The 22796-nt window shown below is 42.6% G+C and overlaps 2 protein-coding genes across 7 annotated transcripts; both read left to right on the top strand.

Moving 5' to 3' along the window:
* The first annotated feature begins 748 nt into the window (after positions 1–748).
* On the top strand, positions 749–13000 carry bicra (BRD4 interacting chromatin remodeling complex associated protein). 6 transcript variants are annotated; one of them, XM_084123631.1, is made up of 15 exons: positions 758–812; positions 2321–2366; positions 2456–2501; positions 2936–3001; positions 3234–5231; positions 5391–5576; positions 7258–7872; positions 8198–8402; positions 8483–8574; positions 8704–8829; positions 8951–8997; positions 9163–9311; positions 9422–9516; positions 9610–9715; positions 10190–13000. In XM_084123631.1, exons 2-15 carry the CDS (start codon positions 2326–2328, stop codon positions 11875–11877), a joined length of 5460 nt encoding a protein of 1819 aa, XP_083979757.1. In that variant the 5' UTR covers positions 758–812; positions 2321–2325; the 3' UTR covers positions 11878–13000. The 6 variants fall into 6 exon arrangements, with proteins under 6 accessions (XP_083979759.1, XP_083979762.1, XP_083979757.1 ...); XM_084123632.1 differs by having other exon boundaries at positions 759–812; positions 9613–9715; XM_084123633.1 differs by lacking the exon at positions 2936–3001 and having other exon boundaries at positions 749–812.
* A 421-nt stretch (positions 13001–13421) lies between these two features.
* On the top strand, positions 13422–21814 carry ehd2b (EH-domain containing 2b). Its single transcript, XM_084123630.1, has 7 exons — positions 13422–13777; positions 14814–15289; positions 15607–15783; positions 18469–18566; positions 20117–20529; positions 20765–20929; positions 21013–21814. Exons 2-7 carry the CDS (start codon positions 15069–15071, stop codon positions 21568–21570), a joined length of 1632 nt encoding a protein of 543 aa, XP_083979756.1. The 5' UTR covers positions 13422–13777; positions 14814–15068; the 3' UTR covers positions 21571–21814.
* The last annotated feature ends 982 nt before the right edge of the window (positions 21815–22796 follow it).

Raw genomic sequence — 22796 nt, 5'->3', positions numbered from 1 at the left:
CAACTTCAAATGCGACCAATCAATGGGGGTAAACAATATGGAAGACCACGCCCCTTATACATACTTCATAAAAATGCCTCTTTTTTTTTGTGAGGGGGCAAATGGTTAATTTTAGCCTTTATTACAAAGAAGCCAACCCTCCACTGTAATGCTTGAGGTCGCACCACCCCTTATTTGTGATGTTTAACAAACAGGGCCAATCACAGCCACCAGTGTTTCATCAAAACAGACTCCTTTGTCATAAAAACATCCGGACCCAAGGTGAAGCTGTACAGACAACTGCCTGTTTGTTATTGTGGAGGGAGCCATCCTCTAACTTAGTCCCATCTAACTGTTGTGGGAAAATGTGTTTCTTGGGGAGGAAGATTAACAGTTTTATTCATGTAAAAAAAAAAATATAATAATAATATATAAACTGGATATATGAAATTAAAATGGTAATCTTAATGTTGTTCAAGTTAAGGTTAAATTTCATTCTCATTGAACGTTACATCTTATCTAATCTGTAGTAGCCTATGTTTACAACCTTGAAACAAGATAATGTATTTCCGTTTAATGCAATCAATATATTTCAGTGTCACAGTGAAATTGATACACAAATAAAGTATTATATCGTGCCGATGTAAAAGAGCAACATGCGTATTTATACCGCAATATTAACAGCAACAATAACAGTGTGGTGTTGTTTATTAATCAGGCGATCGTGTCGGGCCTCTGTTTCCTGCTTGTGAGAGCTGTGCTTGGGTCCTGACGCGGAGCCCGTGCAGGGCCGTACTGGAGACCCCGCGCCGCCTGCACCTCTATCGTCTCGGGTGAGTTTGATACAATGTAGCAATTTCTCTTTAATTCTCAATAACTATTGCAACGCTGCAACATTCGCATGCAGACCTCACTTCTTCCCGCTTCATTTAGCCGGCCCGTTGCATAGGTCGGTTAATAGGTTGAGTTTACAGCGAATTCCCAAGCATACCCCCTTGATCCAGGAGTATTCCAACATAAACTCATATTTAGCTGGGATAAAGATAGGCTACGCAATTGCATCAATTGGAGTTCGAACACAAAATATTCAACAATCATGTGCACTGGCAACAGTGAATGCGCTCGTACGGCAGAAATACTACGTGTTTACAGTCAGTTGTTGTCAGATTTGTTCGTATTGCGTCTGTAAACGCACATATAACAGCTAGGAAGCTAGCTAGCCACAGCTAACTGAATCTGCTGCAGAACGAGCGTTAAAAAGCGAATTAAATGCGCTCTGTGTTGGTAAACCTAGAAAATGGTCGCAAATAAAAGTATCTGCACCAGTGGGAATGTCGAGGGAGTTATTACATCTTTGCAAATGAGCAAAATAACCGCCGTGTCCTGCAGGTCCAGAGTGTCCATTCACGTCTCCGGTGTTGTTCTGATGCGAGACCCTCTCAAAATGACCTAGAACAAATCTCTGACAGAAGGAGCTTTCGCAGATATTTGTTAATGATGGTATGCGTGCTATTCGCACAGTCTGTTTGCCCCCAACAAACATTAGTGGCGTCCCCGCCTACCTCATCTTCATTTTGTGGTTTTGATTTGTTTAGCTCGAGACTGTGAACATGAACAGGCCAGCGACTCACCAAAGTCTGACACTTAAGTGAAAATAGGTGTTTGTAAGTCTTTAAATCGTGATATTTGACACTCGGTCTCGGTGGTGTTTTTCTGTCTGTAAAACAGTGTGAGGTGATGCGCGCGCTTTTTCCCATCAGCTCTCGCGCCACAGATTGTGCACGAAAGTTCAGCTGCTGCCTTCAAAAGATGTGAAAGCGTTCACTCTTTTGTTTTTTTAGTGTAATTGTTCTTCCTTAAAGCCTCAGAATGCGTTAGATTTTTATTATAGTTTGGTATTATCGACAATGAATGTGTATTCGAGCATTAAACGATCCACATAGTGTTTTAATGATTGAAGTCAATTCACCAGATAAGTATACCATAATGATGGGTTAACATTAACATGGGGGGGTTTGGACGCGTGACGCGCACTGATGAAAGATAAACCTGGCAAGATTTAGTCTGCTTTTAATATTATTTGCATTTGTCAACAGCGTGATTTATTCTCTTAAGATTGAAATTGATAGCGTCTGAAATGGTGTAGTTCATAAACGTTTTAATAATGCTGACTGATGTTCTACTTTATTTTCACTAATGTACATGGTTGATTCAAATAACAAATAAATGCACCCACATTTCACTAGTAAGGAAGTACTTGCTTGAAGATTTGCTCTTGAGGTTTGTGTAAGGTTTAGCAGATTTGCATAAGTGTTAATGTTTATGCACTTTTTTTGTACAGTTGACATGGATGATGAAGATGGCAGGTGCTTGCTAGATGTAATTTGGTAAGTTGTTACACCAAAAATGGCATAACTGTGTTGAAGTTTGAATGTTGGATGTAGTGTAGCTGAATAACATCTTTCTTGTTGTACAGTGACCCAGAAGCACTCAATGATTTTCTTCATGGATCAGAAACACAAGTGAGTACTTTGCGTGATAACCTAGATGCATCACACACAAAAAACAGCACACTCACCCAGCAAGATTTCCCACAAACTTTTCCGGGTTATTTTTACATTTCTTCCCCCTAAATCGGTTGTCCAGCTTAATGATCTTTTCTTTAATTTCAATCCTGTTTTTTCCCTCTTTGGTTAATTCTTAAATATGAAATACTAATCTAATTTTCCTCTCTTTTGACTCCTGTTTTCTTTCTTGTTTGCTTGGCCTTTTAACTTGGTTATGCCTGCATTTTGTTCTGGTTGATTGGTGCACTGTCCTCACTTTGCTCTTCCCTTGCCTTTCCCTCTTTGTCTGCCTATTTGCCCTTTGTGCATCTGCTCTGTCGCTTTCACACGTCTGTCTGTGTGCTGTGGTGATTTCTGCCTGTCCTATACCTGGGTATATCTGTCTGTAGCTGGACACTGATGACCTTTTGGATGGCTCAAGTGACCCGTCCAGCTCGTTCTTCTCCAGCACTGGGGTGAGTAATATCCCCCATTTGCGCCAACCTCCTGTCTCCATCCTTTTTTGTAGCACGTGCTCCTCAGCCCCACCATCCAAAACAGATGCATCGTGCACCAGACCTGCATCTACAGCAGTCAGTCCCAAAGGCCTACCACCATCCCAGATCCATCCATGCCATCTTATTCTTGCATCATTCTGAATGTGTGGCTAGGTTGAAGGGCTAACATTGGTCTTTTTGTCTTTTCCAGGGCCACATTCCTGAGGTCCAACCACAGGTTCAGCTGTCAACAAATGAGCCAGGCCTTCCAAGAGTCAGCGTTGATTTGGACTTCCTGGAGGATGATGACATCTTGGGGGGATCGCCGGGAGGAGACAATGGAAGCAATGGTGTTGGGGCAAATCATGAGCCCTGTGACATTTTGCAGCAGAGTCTGGCAGAGGCTAACATCACAGAGCAGAGCCTTCAAGAGGCCGAGGCTGAGCTTGACCTTAGTTCCTTTGGGTTAACTGGCCTTACACAGGTGGTCCAACCGCTGCCTGATGCTGGGCTGTCTGGAGTGGGCATTGGAGGTGCTACTCAGATTTTTTCAAACCAAGGCACCCCTACCGCACCCTCAAATGCCACCCCAGACATGCTCGGCTCAGTCCTGGCACATCCAGGCCTCCAGCTTCCCCAGGTCATGAACAAGGCTATCAGCGTCCAGCCATTCGTACAGCAAGTCGGGCTTGGAAATGTAACCCTTCAGTCTATTTCAAGTCTTCAGGCCTTACCGAATGGCAGTCAGTCCGGACCGTTGGGCATTGGACAAATTCAAGTTGTGGGCCAACCCACTGTAATGACTATAAATTCATCTGGGCAGCAGATTTTGACGAAAACCATGGGTGGCTACCAACTGCATCAACCTGGGCCTGAGGCAGCAAGCGCTGGAACGCAGGCTGGGCTTGGAGGCTCTGTTTTGAGTTCAGGAGGTGGACTTTTAATTCAAGGGGGCAAGGCCACTCTTGGGTCCCCTGCCTTAAATGGGCCAGCTGTCAGCTTAAGCAACACAAATACCAACAACAGTGCAACTACAATGGCCACTGCTGGTGGCATTGTGGGTTTCGGTAATGCCTCTCTGGGTGCAGGAATTGGATCTCAAACCCAGTCTCAAGGCCAAATCATGCAGAATGTCATCATCCAGCGAACGCCAACGCCAATTCAGCCCAAACCTCCTCAAGGGGGTTCCATCCAACCCAAAATCTTCAAGCAACACCAACAGCTTCCTGCCCCACACAACTTGCCAAATGATGCTAATAAGGCTCTGGGGGTGCAGCAAATCCCAGTGTCAGCTGGTCAGAATGTAACGTTCCTCCCTGGGAAGCCTGTCTCAAATGTAGTCTTGAGCACACAGGCTGCATCACAGGGAACGCAGTTTTCTCAAGCGCTCTTAAGGCAACAAGGCCCCCAAACGTCAGGCAAACCGCTCAGTGTTCACTTGTTAAACCAACAGGGAAGCATTGTCATTCCCTCGCAGACTGTCCTGCAGAGCCAAAACCACCAGTTCCTCTTACCAGGGCTTCAGGCAGGAGGTCAGATCCTGACTCAGCATCCCGGGGGTCACATCATTACCAGTCAGGGGCCTGGGGGACAGATAATTGCTAATCAGATCTTGACAGCCAATCAGAACATCAACCTGAGTCAGGTGTTGGCTTCACAGGGTCACCCTGGTGCCGCCCATATTCTCTCTGGACACATCCAGCTCCAGCCCGGTCAGATGTTTCAAATGCCGGTGTCATTGGCGCAAACGCAGACACAAGCCCATCCGGTAACGGGCCACGTTCAAACGGTCATCCAGGGCATGCCCATACAGAATTCCCTGTCAATGGAGAGCCTTAGCCCAGCAGTCAGTTTGCAGACGTTGGAGCAGTCGGGTGGCATCCCCAATAACGGTAGCAGTGGATCGACAGCCATGGCACCAAGCCAGCCAGGAGAGGGAATCACAGTATTGGGCGGCTCTACGGACCCTGCTGCTCACCCAGCACAGACCCAACCCCAGCCCTCAATTCTCACGGTTCAGGCGACTGCACCGGTTTCAGTAGCAGCTTCGGTTCCTTCCTCTTCATCTCCATCCCCCACTATGGCCACATCGACGCCCTCAATGGTGGGTTTGGGATCCCAGGCCCAGCACAGCCCAGGAAAGGTGTTCACGTCACCTGGTTCCAGCATGATCCTTAGTCAGGAGTCTCTTCAAATGTTCCTGCAGCAGGTCAGTGTGCCCTCTTTAAACCTTATCTGCTGTTTGTAAACTGTGTCCCTTAGCTAATAAGCTAACATAACAACATTTGATCCCCAAGCTGACCTCTGACCAGATTGGATGATTGTGTTACCTCTCCCATTCCTGAACTGATAAATGTACCCATGTTAGGACCAACAGCAGCAAGCAGGAAAAGACCCACCTGCTGCTGTGGGTGTACCTGCGTCTGTTATCGTCAGCGGCAGCAGTTCTGGTGCCGCCCCTTCAGGCCATGACAACTTGTTAGCTGAGACTCGGCAGAGGCAGAGTCCCAGCCCCTCCCTTGGCCCCGCCCACATGGCAACAGTGGTTAACAAGGTAGATGAGCTCATGCTCTGCACTAAGCCCCACCCACTTGTTGCTGCCACTGCTGCGTATTGGACCACTGTCTCCCAGCAGATCTCCCTCTCTTTCTGTCCCATTGTCTTTCTACTGTCATTGCTCAGACTTGGATGCTTTTATTTGTTCCTTCACTAATTTTCACTCTTGTTTTCGCCTGTTTTCATCATTCTTTCTGCATTCTGCACCTTTCACGAATGTTATCTGTTTCTGTTATTGTTACTGTAATGGGATTATAATTTATTTTGTCCATTAGTTATTTAGTACTATTATTGCATGCTATACCTCCCCCCCATAATATATTTGTTTTCCGCTGTTTATGTGCCTAATAATTTTTTAACAGGAAGCTTGCCGAACTAAATTAACACTAATTGGGATATGGGTTGATGCAAAAAAACAGTGCAGTTGTTGCTTTTCAAATGGTGTCACATGCAATAATAAAACTCTAGAGACCTTATTTTTCGGTTGTGTGTTTGCATCATCTTCGTGCATCTTCCCATGAGCATGTCATGATGGAGCAATAGCTCTTTCTATTAGTTTCCCTGTTGTAAATCTTTGCCACTCACTCTACCATTCATTTTAACATTCACACTACTCACTACTTCTGCTCCTCACTTTCGGTAACTGCTGTTTTTAACCTCAATCAGCCCCCCCCCCCCCCCCCCCCCCCACACACCACCACCCAGCACCCCCAAGAGAAATTAAACTAATTCCCTTCAAGATCACTTTCAAAGATTTGATCTTGATCACTTGCTCGCTGCCCTGAATTACCTTTGCCCTCTACCAGCAAATCTGTTTTGGTTTATTTAGACTTGTACTTTTTTTTTCTTTTCTTTTTTTTCTTATCTATTCTCTGTGAACCAATTTTTGTTCTTTGCAAAAATTATGTCCTCATGTCAGTTGTCCTCCCTTCCTGTTTGAAACCCCAGTAGTGTCTATCATGAGAGCACTAATCTTTTACGCGTGCCTGATGTACAGTTTAGATATTTTGTCAGCAGTCTTTGTAAAAACTTTGAAAAGATTTTTCCTTTCTATTTCTTCATGCTATTATATTATCCTACTTGTATTTGTTTGTTGCTTGTTGCTATTTGGTGTTTTTGCACCTCATATTTTTTTTTACATTTTTTTTTTTGCACTTTAGGTATGTTTGCAAGTTAGTCATTGTTTTAGTGATGCACTGGAATAAATTTCTTGGTCGAAACTGAAAACCAGATACAGTTTTGTTTTTCTTATGCTCTGTACCATTTGCATATATTGAAAATGATTGTGAAACGGAAGTATAAAACGCTTATGCAAGAAACTTGTTACTGATAAAGTCTCATTATTAGGAGATTTAGTCGATAAACTGGTTAACTTAAATTGCAAACAGAATGCATTATAAAGCTGTCTAGAGCTCACTGATGTTGTCATTTAGTAATGTGACTTGTAGAATATATATCTGTTTACGTGTTGTTGCTGTGGTTTCATTTTTATATTGCTATTGAAATGATTTTATTGAAAACATGTTTGTGAACAAGCTGTTAATTTCTGTTAAAAAAGCTGTTAAAAAATGAAAAATTTCAGTGCATCCCTAAAAATTTTATTTCCCAAAATGATTCATTAAAAATATGAACTGGCTGATTATTGATAATTTTCTCTCCTCCTCCTCTTTCATCCACAGACTATAAAGATCCAAAGCGCATCCCCTTCTCAACATGTGGTCACCCCTACACCAACACCCACTCTGTCTGACAGCCCTCAACCTGCTCAAGTTTCTCCCCTCACCCTCGGGCAACAGATCCAGTCTCCTCACCAGCACCAGCAGTCTCGGCCTCCGTCGCAGCCCCAGCCTCAGTCTCAAGCGCAGACTCCCTCACGCTCCTGCACACCTTCCTCTTTACCGCCTCTCTTCATCATACACAATCAGATTGGAGGTTCTCCACAACCACCACAGCCAGCTCCTCCACATCAGCAACAGCAGCCTCAGCAAATACAAGTGCAGCTCCAGCCTCAAGTTCTTCCTCAGACTCTGCCTCAGCCTACCACCCTGCAGCCAGACATACCTCCTTCCTCCTGCTCCCCGAAGCCTCCACAACCACTTCCCGCGCAATTCCAGTTCCAGCCTGCTGCGAGCTCGTCTCCAGCTGCAGTGGTGAAACAGCAGGTGACGGTGGTGCCGGGGCTGACTGCAGAACAGCAGCATCACCTACAGCTGATCAGTGCGCAGCTGCAGACCATGTCATCCATCACACAGCCCTCTCCTCAACAAAAGCAGCTTTTGGAAAAACTTCACCAGGTATTGCACCATTACTATATACTTCATTCTAACTGGTTATGACACACAAGTTTGCACCAAAAAAAAGAAAAACACTGCCACTTATGACAATATTTTTGATGATTTCAGAGTTATATAGAGCAAGGCTTTGTTAACATTCGGGTGTCACTGTGGGCAGGGCTACTTTGGAAAAATGAGGGGGAAAACAGATGGCCATCAAAATCAATGGTCTAAATTACTGTTATGTAGGCCTAAAACTCCAAATGTCTCTTTCAAATCTCCATAATTGTTATTTTTTTTATCAACTCTGATAAGATGATTGTCTATTTGCTTGTGATATATACAGGTCCAGCAAAACATTCTTCTCCAGGCTAAGCAGCAAGCTCAGGCACAAGTCCAGGCCTCTCAGCAACAGGCCTCAAACCAGTTCAGCAAAATGCCAGATCCGCCTTCAGTCCAAGTTGCAACTTCAGTGGCCAGTGGCACCATCCAAGCACCAGTCCAGTCCCTTCTGCAGCAGAAGTCTGTGCTTGTCAAGTCCTCTACTACAGGTGGGCATCCCATATTTCTATCCTTTTAAATGATTACTTGAAAATAATTCTAAGTTGACAAAGCGTTATCTTAACCTCAGGTGCAAATGACACTCCAGTATTTTCTGCTGTGTCTGCTGGGGCTACAGTGAACCAGGGAGTCACGGCTCCAAATCTTGCACAGGCTGTTCAGGTGAGTGAAATGTAGTAGTTGATAGTATTTTTACTGTAGTTTGCAGCTGGACCATTAACCTTTTCAGATATATTAACTTTACTCACTGGAGACTTATCATTTTGAATGCATTCTGACTCTGGTTTGCAGGCAAAGCCAGGAGTCATAAGTTCAGTTGGTGGGCTAACTCTGGGTAAAGCTGGTTTGCAGATTCAGGTTTTAGGTGCTGGACTCTCTCAAATGCCTGCACCTCTACCACCCGCTCCTCAAACACAGGTAAGGTTCAAAATCACATTGCATAAGACTGTTATAATAAACTGATCTGGATGGTGTCATATTTATGATAAATTATTATATATAATTTATTTATTTGATATAACCTTTTGTCTTTTCACAGACGTCATTAAAAAGGCCCTTTAGTATGGAACCAAGCAAAGAGGCTAGGTAATATATTCATTTACAGAGTGTAAACTGCAAACATGTTATTAGTAAAAATCTAAAAATAAACCTATAAATGAAGTGACCTGCTAGTTATACAATTATTATTATTATTTATTTTTTTAAAGATCAGCAGTTCTCCTACTCATGTGCTCATGTATCTGTTTGTAGGATGCTAGAACAGCTGCGAAAACAGCAAGGCTCAGTTCTCCATCCTGACTACAGCTCTCCTTTCCACTCATTTGAGGACACACTTCATCGACTGCTGCCGTACCACCTGTATCAAGGCATGGCTTCGTCCACGGGAGACTACCGCAAAGGTAAACATTCATACAATTGTGTGAACATCTACAGACCTGTAGTGTAATTGTGTGGCACCCTCTTCGGGGCCAGTGTTTAACTCTTGTTTAACTCTTGGTTCTCTGTCCAGTGGATGATGAATTTGAGAATGTCTCAAGCCAACTCTTGAAGCGCACACAAGCAATGCTGGATAAATATCGTCACTTGCTTTTTGAGGAATCAAAGGTATCATTTAAATCTCACTCACTTGACCTCTCTTAATGTCTGGAGCTTCTGAACCCTGAATTCATTGGTATCTTGTGTGTTTGTTATTTTGAGCAGAGGCTGGGTCCCTCTGCAGAGATGGTTATGATTGACCGGATGTTCATTCAAGAGGAGAAGGTTGCTCTGAGTCAGGACAGGGTTCTGGCCAAGGAGAAACCAGGTAATGACCAAGGTTAAAGTTGCCATGAAATTGCTTTATGAGCATTGTCTTTGTTCCCGTTTATAATTTATGTGCTATTTGTAGTGTAACTGTCAGTGTATATTCTGATGTTGCGGTATAGTGAACGTGATTTCACCAAGTACCACATGATCAACATCTTTGTTTATCCTGGAACAACTTTCCAATCAACCAATCAGATTTGAGGGACAAGTTTACTGTTTGTGTCAAGTTTAGGCTTAGGACCAGGATGAGGTCCTTCAACATCAGTGTTATTCACCTATCATTTCCCTCTGATTTTAGGGAAAAGTTATGGGTAGGTTTAGGGGTAGGGATAAAGGGTAAGGACAAAATTTTAGGACAGGAATGTTATTCCAGGATCAACAAAATATGTTGATCCAGTAACATCTGTCTGTCTTGGCAAAATCACGGTTACCTTTGCGGTATTTAATCACTTTCATCTCTGACTTTTTGCAGAAGAATTTGTGGCCAATTCCTGTTTGCTGGACAGCAGTGCAGCGAGGCCTGTAAAGGTGGAGCTGAGTTCTGTAAGAATCACTTCATCAACATCATCATCAGCAGCAGCAGCAGTTGCAGGTCCACCTGCACCAGCCGCACTTGCTCTTGCTCCAGCTGCAGCAGTTGCCCCTGCTCCGACCACAATCCCTGCACCTACTCCAGCTGCTGCCCCCACTCCTGTTTCTGCCCCAGCACCCTTCCCTCCTACCAAGCTGGTGATCAAGCAAGGTGGAGGGGGAGCATCAGTATCCTGGTCCACCAGTTCAACCCCTACACCTGCTCCTGTGGTCCGGTCATCTGTGGAGCCAGTCGCACCAAGCGCCTCCTTCAGCCGCACTCCGTCCTCCCGCCCTGCTGATGACGACGATGACGTCGCGCTTCCCCAACGGACCAGCAAACCGCCCATGAAGACCTACGAGGCACGCCGGCGAATAGGTTTGAAGCTGAAGATCAAACAGGAGGCGGGGCTTAGTAAGGTGGTTCACAACACTGCCTTAGATCCGGTCCACCAATCCCAACTCACGCCACAACTACCGACCCCTGAGCAGCCGCAGAAAGTCAAACCCCATGTAACCCCACCCACCACTGTCATTAGAACTCCACCCCCAACTTCTCACCCCACCCCCTCCTCCACAGTCACTACAGTAACAACACACACAGGTTCTGCCTCCAGTAGTGCAACTTCCTGTAGTGGGGCTAAACCCTCATTTTCCTCCTCCTGGTCTTCATCGTCCCCTTCCACGTCTTCGGCGCAGATGAATGGCACTCTGGAACACCACGAGGTAGGCGGGGCCAAGCGGATCCCAGCGTCCACAGCAACTCCTTCACTAACCACTTGTCGGCTCCCACTACGAAAGACGTACCGTGAAAACATCAGTCCACGTCACAGGCCGGGAGTACCAGGAGGAGGTGGAGATACGTTGCCCATTCTGCCAACAGGACCCCCTCTTACCGCTTCCCCCCAGCCACAAGGCTCTTCCCCTCAACCTGAACGGACTGTGATAGCCAGTGTGAAACTAGAAAGGCAGGGTGGACATGGGCGGTCTCACTCCCACACAGAGTCGCAGAGCCTCACAGCGGTGGAGGACGTCCTCTACCGTGGCATCAAAAACGCGTACCAACACCACCGAGAGTTCTCAGACAAAGAGGATGAGGACGAGGCAGAGGAAGGTGGTGGTCTGGGGCGGTTGAAGGCCATAGGGAGCAAATACCGAGAGGGAGGAAGGGGTACCTTCAGGATGGATCAACATGCCCCTGGCCCGCCTTCTCCCGGAGAGTCTTCCTGCACAAGAGACTCCTCACTTCCTGCCAAACGCTGTAAGTCAGACTCTCCGGACATGGACAATGCAAGCTTCTCCAGCGGTAGCCCGCCACCGGACGACTCGTTGAATGAGCACCTGCAGTGTGCCATAGACAGTATACTGAACCTCCAACAGGGTCCTCCTGGACATGGAGGCTCAGGGAGAGGGGCTTTAGGGAGGGTTCATGGGGCAAACCTGCCTAACCAGCACCAAACCCATCCTTCCTACAGACAGTCCATGCCTCCCCTCTCCACACCTCCGTCATCCACCCCCATGTCCCAGCATCCACAGGTAGGGGGCAGAGGACAGAATGGAAATCTGGTTTCACAGACGCACAGTAGATAACAGCCCCTTTAGCTGAAGTTGACTGAAAGACTGAAAAGCAGGATGTCAATGGATGGGGGAAGCAAACGGAGACACTTTTCCCATGTTCAGCTGTGTTTGCTTTGTTTGTCTGTGGTTTGTGCTGATGAAATGTGTTCTTTTGGTTTACATATGGCCCTTTAAGTGTACTTTCTAAAGTATAAAAAGTGCACTTTGATATGATTTTCAAAATTTTGTCCCTTTTTGTTTTTTCCTGGGACGGTTCCTACGTGGGTTCCCCAATTTAAAGATTTCTCAACTTGTGAGAGACAAAAATATATCACCATTCATTTAATAAATAATGTTTGTAATTACTGTGACGTATGCAGATTGCAGGAACTTTTTAAGTGATATCATGAAAATTGTCATATCAAATGGTAGTTAATTTGTTTATTTTTTGAGAGACCAATGAATCACTTCTCCCTTTGTTAGAATGGTCCCCCCCTACCATGTAATTATATTTTTAGGAACTGGTGATCACTGCATAGAAGCTCATTAATGCATATTAGTATAGTGCTCTGTCTCCCCGAAGACTTGAATTCAGGTTTTGGTTATCTAACTACAGGAATTAACAATGAAGCATTCACAAACCGAAAAGTCACCAGAACTTTAAGAAATCTGCTGACCTTTAAAGCATTCCAGCATCAAGAGCACATTTACAAGTCAAACATACAATAACAGCACAGCAAATTTGGGTGATCCTTCTAATACATGTTTTTGGGGGGGAGAATATTATTACAAGCTTGAAAAACCAAGTCATTTTTGCATCTGTGAAGTGCAGACGCAAATCCTCCCTCATTCATGCTTTTTTTTTTTTTCTCTTCGTAGGCATATGTATGTTCAGACACCCGTACACATTTAAGATAGAATCACTGAAAGATCTTTGAACCGTTCAGAAGCAAACACAGCGAAAGCAGTGACATGGAAAAAAGAACAATAATAATGTAAAGAGAAAAAAGCAAATAGAAGAACTGTAAGAATTTGAAGTATAGTACTACAGATTAATTTTGTATTGTATTTATTGTGTATAATGACACTTTTTAAAAAAAACCTGTACATTTAGTAAAACTGTAAATTAAACCTTGCTTCTTTTATGAAACAATCACACCTTTTGTTTGCCATTTGACTTGGTTGTTTTTAAGACTGAGTGTATTTGACTTCATCGTGTACATGTAATGATCTTACTGGCCAGTAGGTGGCATTGGTTAATCGGGTCTGAGTCAAAAAGGAGCAACAGAGTGCAATATAGATGATCTGCCATGTGTCTCAAATGTGGTCTTTCATGCCATCATCAAGAGTCACGTGAGCGTCTGCTCTGCAAACAGATCTCTAGATCAAACAAAAAAGTCATAATAGAATATGCTGCCCCATGGTGAAGCATCCGCTGAAAGACGAGCAGTGCCACACCCTCATGTTTGCAGGCAGTACTTTATGTAAATGAATGACTCTCCCTATAAAATGCTTGACTCCACCTTAGCATGTGGATGCAACTCCTCAACTCCCTGTCCCCACCCTGGTTTAAACCCATTGTCATCACTCGCCTAAAACCAATCAGCCGTCCTGGGCTCTCCCCTGCTTATGCTCAAGCAGTGTTTGAAGAAGAGGTGCAGAGAGAAACGTAGGCAGGGAAGAAGGCAGTACTTGTGTGCAAGCCTAAAGCTTATTTTGCTGCAAGAGACAGAAGCACAGGCAGATCAAGACCTCTCCTCTGAAGAAGAACCGTTACTTGAAACGTTTTACTTGGTGCTGCTACTCCAGTGTCTCGGACAGATTGTTCCTTCTAAAGCGTATCCTCGCGTGTAGAAACATCCAGAGCAAGAGAAGAGTTGCTAAGGTCCGTCATCTCTTTAAGTACTTCAACCTGAGATTCGGCATTCTCCAGGTAAGAGGACAAATCTTGGATTTTTTGGAATGTTCCATTGTTTTGTGTTACACTTTAAAATCCCTTTCTAAATAAAAGAAAAAGTTTAGAGCAGTTGATGCGTGCATTGTTGAACCCCCCCACCAAAAAAAAAGGATTAAACATGGGAGCAAATGCCTCTGGCCTTTCCTTCCTTTACTGGCACACATCAATGTTCTGGTTCTGTATTACTTCTGGAAATTATCTGAAGCTCAAGGCTTCTCCCAAAGAGTCAACTGTATGTTGCAACTGAAGGATGCCACAAGGCATTTTCCATCTCCTGCGCAACATGTGAGTCTTATTACATAAAGTCAAATCCCAACCATTAACTTTTTTGCCAAGGCAGCTGTGCTAAAGTTGAACTTTTAATCCGACATACAGTAACTAGTTTCTTTTCAGTTGTTAACTAAGGTTGGCACAACTGTACTTCACTGGAATACGTTTACTTCAGCATAAACTCCATTTTGATTCAGAATAAGTCCTCTGGAAAAGCATTAAAGGTGGTGTTTAGATCTACTGTGTGCCAAATGCGCATTAGGGGAATTGATGCAAAATCATGTCAGGATTCTGTCAGAAACACTGAATATGCTTGTGTTTGATGCATCACTGGTGCTTTCAGCCCTTTACACACCGTAATCCTTCACACATTTAACTTTCCACTGTGAGCCGCTGCTGGAAAATATGTCTCACTTTTTTCAATATACGGAAGTAAGTTATGAATGTGTGTTTGTGGACTCAGAGTTTGGGTGTGTGTGTGTAAGTGTTTCCAAAATGAGCACCAACTTTTTCCAGGGACATGCATGGACAATGCACTCTACTTTCCCTCTGGGCTAAAAACATTTCTTAAGATTCTTTATTTGAAAGTAAATGGAAAAGTTAGACATTTTAATGGGAGCAAGGCCTTCTAACCAAGAAATTATTAAGATTAAATATATAGTTAGAAAAACACCTACAGCATATACTGTAAACAATATTGTTCTAATGTTTTATTTCCTTTTCTTTTTTTTCTTTTTTTTAGGCAATATTTAAAAAAAAACTAAAACAGAAGAAACCCGGGGGATACAAATTATATAACATTGTATACACTATAGCTTGCTTTATAACTCCAGCAAATCACTGTAAACCTTCAAGGCAGAACATTTGGTTGCTTTACAGAAATACTGTAAGCAAGAGAAGAGTCTTCACAGTCATCCCCGAGGACACGTAAACAGTGCAAAACACAGCCATAAATTAACTGCAAAGGAAACTCTGAATACTCTCGCAAGTTTGCAAGATGTCACGCTGGGGACGTAAGAATGTCAAAAAGGCCCCTGAGGTGATTAGGACAGTGACCGAGGGCCTTAAGTCACTCTATCGAAAGAAACTCCTGCCTCTGGAGCAGTACTACTGCTTCCATGACTTCCACTCACCGAGTCTGGAGGACGCCGACTTCGACAACAAACCCATGGTGCTAGTGGTTGGACAGTACTCAACAGGAAAGACCACGTTTATCAAGTAAGGTTTTTTTAAGGGGTTTAAGGAGTTAAAACATGTCTATGGCGGTTAAGGGCTTGGATATTGGTATTAGTCCACTCGTGGTTTAGGATCTTGGGAGATATACACTCTACATTACATTGGTTTGATCTCTGTACTAAATTCAAAGGTTATTCAAATTCAAATCAGATTATTTAGTGAATGTTAATACATTTATCTGAACTTAAACAGCAGTTCCATTGTGTTTTGTCCATCTAGTAGACATAGAAGACAAGCTTCAAGGTTATGGTAGACTATCATGTCAACACGTTAACCATGGCTTTGTTCTGTCAACACAGGTATCTGCTGGAACAGGACGTCCCAGGGAGTCGTATAGGGCCGGAGCCCACCACCGACTGCTTCACCGCTATCATGCACGGAGACGTGGAGGGGCTCATTCCTGGAAACGCCCTCATAGTGGATCCCAACAAACCCTTCCGCAAGCTCAACCCCTTCGGAAACACCTTCCTCAACAGGTGAATAGATTCATACAGGCAGATGTTACACTGAGCCGCTATGTACGACATGACATGTGAGATGAAGGCGGGTTCGGGTTGTGTGAAAGAATGTGCCCACTGATCCGTCTGCTTACACTGGGCACGCAGGGAAGATAACAGAGAAACAGTGTGTTCGTTTTTGCTCTACGGAATTTCAAGAGTCCGTGCCAAATTTCTAAGGGAGGAGGGACTTTCCTTATTTGTGGAAAACTTGTGGAAGGGAGAGATATCACAAGAGAGGGCAAAAGCAGAGCTGTGATGGGTGATGACTTAGGAGGCGTCGGAGTCCTTAAAGAGGTTAAAGGACTAATTTAAATTTAATTTATCTTTTACATTTTCTGAAGATAATGGATTATGCCAGGACATTACTATGGTGTTGCTTAGGTGTTGTAAACATTTTTTTTAGCTTGTTTCTATACGGTTGCAAGGGTGTGATTGCTTAGAACCTGGTCACTTAGAAAAAGAAACAGAATAAGGTATCATTCATGTAGCACAAATCATGGGGGATGCGCCCCATGTTTATTTGTTCGTTTATTTTTAATGCTTTTAAAAATGTCATGTGGTGTAACCATCAGCTAAAAATAAATAACCTATTTTTCTTACACCTTGCATACATTTTAGTGTAAAGTTTTACAAATTCAAGGTAATATATCATGAATTATGAATTCATAAATATCATCACATTTGGGGAATCACACCACATGACATTTTACTACCTAAACTAACCTTGCCTTGAACTTAAAAGGTCAAATTAACTGATATTTTAAGAAACTTGACCTTGGGAAAAAAGTTTTTCAAATATTAAAAAAGTAGTGAATCAGATATAGAAATAATATGGAAATAATAATAATATATTATGCCAAACTAAATAAAATAATGATTTTTTTTCTGATATCACCCTGACATTTTTTACTTCATGCCTCTCCAAAATATTAAAAAATTAAAAACATGCTGATTGTAGAAGAGATGTATTCAAGTCATTGCATGTACGAATTGCATATTTATTTTTTATATTTTGAATAAATTAGTACATCTGGACAAAAAAAAGAACATTGACCCTAACATTTAGAACAAATCTCGAAACCTCTGTGTGAACGATAATGGCAGTGAAGCTTGCTTTAGCAAACTCCACTTATTTGGTGAATTAAAGGGGTCATGAACTGGCTTTTTAAAATTTGTTATATTGATGTCTGAGGTCAACTTATGACGTTCGCTTGGTTTTTACATTCAAAAACATCAAAATGAATAAGTAATAGGCTATTTTCTACCCTGGTTTTGAGCCTAGCTCCTGAAACGCTCGGTTTTTATGGGCGTGCCGCATTGAAGACTTGGAAGTAAACACCCACTGCTATGATTGGATAACAGTTTTGCATATTATAATGAGTTTCATGTAATGCGCGAATCGGTGGGCGGGGCTAAACAGGCAGTGTTGAAGTAGGCATTGATCTTCTTCTGCGGAGGCGGTGTTTGATACCCTTTGACGTCATAGATCCCCACTTTGAAAAACCTGTCGTTCGCTGTGCCTGGTGTCAATAACAGCTTTTATTGGACTAACAAGGACGTTTTCAGTTCTGAAACTTACAGGATATTCTTATAGTATGATGACCTCTTGTATGTCAAAAGCTCAAGGAAAATTTGATTTCTCAGTTCATCACCCCTTTAAGACAGAGCAATGTCTGGTATTGAAATACCAGGCAGTAGCCAAAACAGTGTGAGGAAACTAAGTTGAAGTTCAGGTCCAGGTCATCTGAATACCTTAGTCCTCTCATTAAGTTTGCCAAGAGAGTTTCAACATAATTAGCTTGTAGTTGTCTGTCAACACCAAAGGGGGCGCTATTTTGAGTGCCAGGGAGAGTATCAGATCCAGTTTTTCCCTGTTCTCTTTGGGAGTATTTTTGCAAACATGTTTTGAGAACTTCTTTTCTCCTACTTCCTGCCCAGGGAAGCAGTCCACTCATTAAGCCCCTTTAAAGCAGGAAGAGACCATGTTTTTCTATGCCGCAGATCATTAGTGGCAAGTATTGTTTGATTTTGGCAGCGCTGGTCATTTTCCCTCAGGAAGCCCCGTGTGTTTCAAGCACCACTTCCACACAATGGACCAGCCTGGGTGGAGTGACGCTAGAAGTCTGCTTCTTAGATCACACACAACAGCTGTGATAGGAGTAATGGGTCATTTTTTCAGCTTTTCTCAGGGGGAAAGTGATTTTAACTAAAGAGCTCCTGAATGTTTGATAATTGTGCTGTATCCTTTTAAGGAATCATACACCAACTGTTTTGTGCATAAGATGTAGATGAGACCTACAGTGACTCTGAAGAATATTTTGGCCAGTTTTGGACACATAAACATGTTGTAAAATCATTGTATTAGTTATAAAAAATTAGTGGATGTATTAAGTTGAAAAATGCTACACAGTTTGATATTTTGTTTAATGCTAAGACATTCATGCATTTTTTAAGTGTCTAAATATTTTGGGGCAACTGTAGCTTAGCAAATCAGATGAAACATGTAATGCTGTATTTATCAAAATATATCAGCTTAAAGTCTGTAGCCTTGATTTACCCATTTAACCAAGAGGAAAAATGAACTTATGAAGGTTTTTTTTTTTTTTTTTTGTCTATCACCGAATGCAATACAAACTCTGACCTCATCTCTCTCTCTGACAGATTCCAGTGTGCTCAGCTGCCCAATCAGGTCCTGGAGAGCATCAGCATCATCGACTCCCCAGGCATCCTGTCCGGGGCCAAACAGAGAGTGAGTCGAGGTAAGGCTGACTAAAAAAGTAAGGAGAGAGATTTGGAAGTATTTTCAGCCAAATTTCAATAAATTTCCCACTTAAAATTCAACTTCATTCAAACTGGTCTACAATATCTCTTTAATATGTGTTTATTAAATGAGAAAATTATTAGTCCTTCACTAGTCCCCTGGGAAAACTCACAATATTCTCCAATATGTCTTGTACTGCAAAAATGTAGAACATTCTGTTAAAACAGTAAAACTGAATTGACCCCATAAAGACCCCAGAGAAACTCTAGATGTTGGGAACTAAGTGGTGTCATCGTAAATAGAAAGGACAATACTGATCTGAGATCTTTTTCATGGTAAATAACAGATGAATAATTTCTAGGCTCTCCCTCAGAGAACATCGTTGGGTAATCTTAGCTTATCAGTGTTGCACCGCACTGGGTGATATCTGCTTTTTCTCACATATTTTCCTGCCTCACAGCATTTGAAATGACGCACAGAATGGGAAAGTGAGCCATAAAGGTGTGACAGGGAGAGGAAAGGGAAGGAATGTAAAAGAATGTTAGGGGGATGTAAGAGACTCTGGACTATTCAAATGCACATAATCACCAAGATGATTGTTAAAGAGCTAATAAGATCTCAAAATTTGAAAATAGTCTCAATAGAGCACAACAGCTGGGTTCAAGAATTAGAATCCATAGAAAAGGAATAGCCAACTCTACTCCTGGAGAGGTTCCTTCCTGCAGAGTTTAGCTCCAAACCTAATCAAAAATGCCTGAAAATTACAGGCAGGAGTGTTGAAGCAGGGCTGAAACTGACGTCTGCAGGAAGGTAGCCCTTCAGGAGCAGAATTGGCTACCTCTTCCGTAGAGAAACAGCAATAACCTACAAACCAGGTGTTGCCAACCCTACTCCTGGAGGGCTACCAAACCTCTAAACCTAATCAAACAAACCAGAACCAGCTAATCAAGGTACTGAGTCCTGAACGGATTACTTGAAAACAACAGGTAGGTCTGATGGATAGGTGTGGATCTGAAGTTTACAAGAAGGTTGGCTTCCCACGATACAAACCTTTCAAGACAGACCTACCATGAGCTCTAAGGTTAAGCAATAGTGTATCTAATCTAGAATGTAATCTAGAACCCATAACCCAGTGTGAATTTACCTGAAAAGAGAATTTGATGTTAGCATGGAAACAAGAACAATGACCGCCCACTTGCAAATCAATCTGAATGACATAGTCGTTTCTCCATCCTCTCAAACTACTTATGTATTTGTATCTGAACCTTCAAATGCATTGTATTTTATATTTGTAGCCAATAGTTTTTGTACTGTTGGCTTTGAATTGTTTCTATCATTTGCAATACTTCATGGGATTAGGTCATTCCTTTATAAAATAATTTAAGTACATAGTCTTTTACCTTTTTTCAGATTTTCAAATATTCTCTTGCTTTGAATCAAACCAGGGCTGGTGGGTCTGATCACCGCAAACTTGCACAACACTGTTGTTATAGTCTTTTCTTTTATTCAATTTGATGATTTTCTTCCACCTCTTCTTTCTCTTTGTAGGATATGACTTCCCAGCAGTTCTCCGCTGGTTTGCTGAGCGTGTGGACCGGATCATTCTTCTCTTTGATGCCCACAAGTTGGAGATCTCGGATGAATTCTCAGAGGCAATCGGAGCCCTCAAGGGCAATGAAGACAAACTCCGTGTTGTGCTGAACAAGGCTGATATGATTGATACCCAGCAGCTCATGCGAGTGTATGGAGCTTTAATGTGGTCTCTGGGGAAAGTGTTTGGTACTCCTGAAGTTCTGAGGGTGTACATCGGGTCCTTCTGGTCTGAACCTCTTATGGTGTCCGACAACCGCAAGCTGTTTGAGTTGGAGGAGGAAGATCTGTTTGCTGACATCCAGAATCTGCCACGCAACTCAGCCCTACGCAAACTTAATGACTTGGTCAAGAGGGCTCGTCTTGTGAGGGTATGTTAATGTATCATTAATGACTTTTTGTTGGAACTGTGATATCAGAAGGTAAATGATCGAATGTAAACACTTAAAATGATAGTTCACCCAAATAAATCTAAATTCTGTCCGCATTTACGCACCCTCATATCATTCCAAACCTGTATGACTTTTTTCTTCTGTGGAAAACAAAATAAGATTTTCTGAATAATATCTCAGTTTTTTTCTGTCCCCTGGGCTGCTTTTCTCATAGGTACATGCCCATATCATCAGTTACTTGAAGCAAGAGATGCCATCTGTCTTCAGGAAGGACAATAAAAAGAAGAACCTGATCTACCAGCTCCCGGTCATCTTCTCCAAGATTCAGCTACAGCATCATATCTCTCCAGGAGACTTCCCCGATTGTACCAAGATGCAGGTTAGTGCAACCACCTTGCTCTTGTATTGAGGTTAAAACACTACTTTTCTTGCTTGACTGTCCTTTCTGTGTTTATTGTATAGGAGCAACTATTGGCACATGACTTCACCAAGTTTAAAGCCCTGAAGCCCAACCTGATGTCAATGCTGGATGAGCTGTTGTCTAACGACATTGCCAAACTGATGCCCCTTCTAAGGCAAGAAGAAATAGACGCTGGGGTCCAACCTGGGGTCCAAGGCGGGGCCTTCTTGGGAACCCGTGCCGGACCTTTTATGGAAGGGGACCCCTTTGGCGAAACCGCGGATCAAAATGGCGAGGTGGGTGAGGAAGACGAGGAATGGGTAGTGACCAAGGACAAGCCCAAGTATGATGAGATCTTCTACAACCTAGCACCAAACGAAGGCAAACTAAGTGGCATCAAAGCCAAAGATTGGATGGTGAGCACACGGCTGCCCAACTCTGTGCTGGGCCGCATCTGGAAGCTCTCGGATGTGGATCGTGACGGCATGCTGGATGACGAGGAGTTTGCCCTGGCCAGCCACCTGATTGAAGTGAAACTGGATGGTCATGGGCTGCCCCCTGAGTTGCCTGCCCGTCTCGTGCCACCATCCAAACGCCGACAAAAAGGCTCTGATGCTTAGACAATGCACATTTACGATCAACTGATCCTTGTCCGCACTTCCCGCATGTTGTCCAGCTCCACAGCTGCTGCAATGCATCTCCATTCACTGTATTTTGGTGTCATTTTGTACTTTGGTCATTTTGTAACTCGCAATTAATGTCTTACTATGTATTCTTGGTTCAAATGCAACAATGCAAAGATTCCCAGCTGGAAGCCAAAGAGCTTTGTGATAAACCAAAGACTGGTCTCAGTCATTTGAAAGGAATGTCGCATCTGTCGCCATTTTAAAATCATATGACCTCACATCCAGAAATGCTACACACATGACTCAATTCATATAACTTATAATGGCTCCTGAACTAAGGGATAGCAAATTAACTCTTGTAGATAACAGACATTCATTTTTATCATTTAGTGTGGAAATCTATAGACTTGGCTTTACACACTTTTCAGTGTGGCTTTTAATGTTGTAGTCAACTAAATCAGAATGTGAAGTCAAGGCAAACACTCAAAACTCTGAAACTGCTTTGAAAGAAGACCTGAGGAGGCAAGTTAAAATACTTTGTTTTTTGAACATGTAAATCATTTCACTAGAATGCTGTCTATGCCTTTAAGATTGAAAAGGAAATATGCTTTATATGTGATCAGTTTTACTGTTTTTTCCTTTTTTGTATTGAATGAGCTCTATGCATACTATGAAATACTGTCACGGGATATATATATATATATATATATATATATATATATATATATATATATATATATATATATATATATATATAATCAATGTCATACAAGCAAAAATGTGGAGATTTCTTTCTGACTACTGTAAACGGTTCCACTGACTGCTTCAGTTAACCAATGTTTTCACAGTAAATATATTGAGCTGAATAAAGACCCTTTGTATCTTGGATCTGTTTTTTTTTTTTTTACAAAAAGAACTGCACTGAAAAATCATAACTTTTGAATTAGTAGAAAACAAGAACAAACAAATTGTCCCAACTAACAGGGCTGAGAACATGCAAAGCTCAAAATAAAATGAATGGAAAATAAAACAACCCATATAGGCTAGTATTTAAATGTACCTCCTTAGGCTGACATTTAACATTTTCTGCTTTTCACTGACACTTTGCTATAGGGGAAAAACATTAACTTAAACGTTTCAAAGCCTGTTTGGTATGGTTTCTGTGGAAAGAGTCTTACGAATCTTGAAATTTTGGGAAAGGGGGCATACTAGCAGACAGA

This window comes from Abramis brama, assembly GCF_963993115.1.
Source record: "Abramis brama genome assembly, chromosome: 9".
Lineage (NCBI taxonomy): Eukaryota > Metazoa > Chordata > Actinopteri > Cypriniformes > Leuciscidae > Abramis > Abramis brama.
Note: the sequence above shows the minus strand (reverse complement) of the source record. Positions and strands in the feature narration are given on the sequence as shown.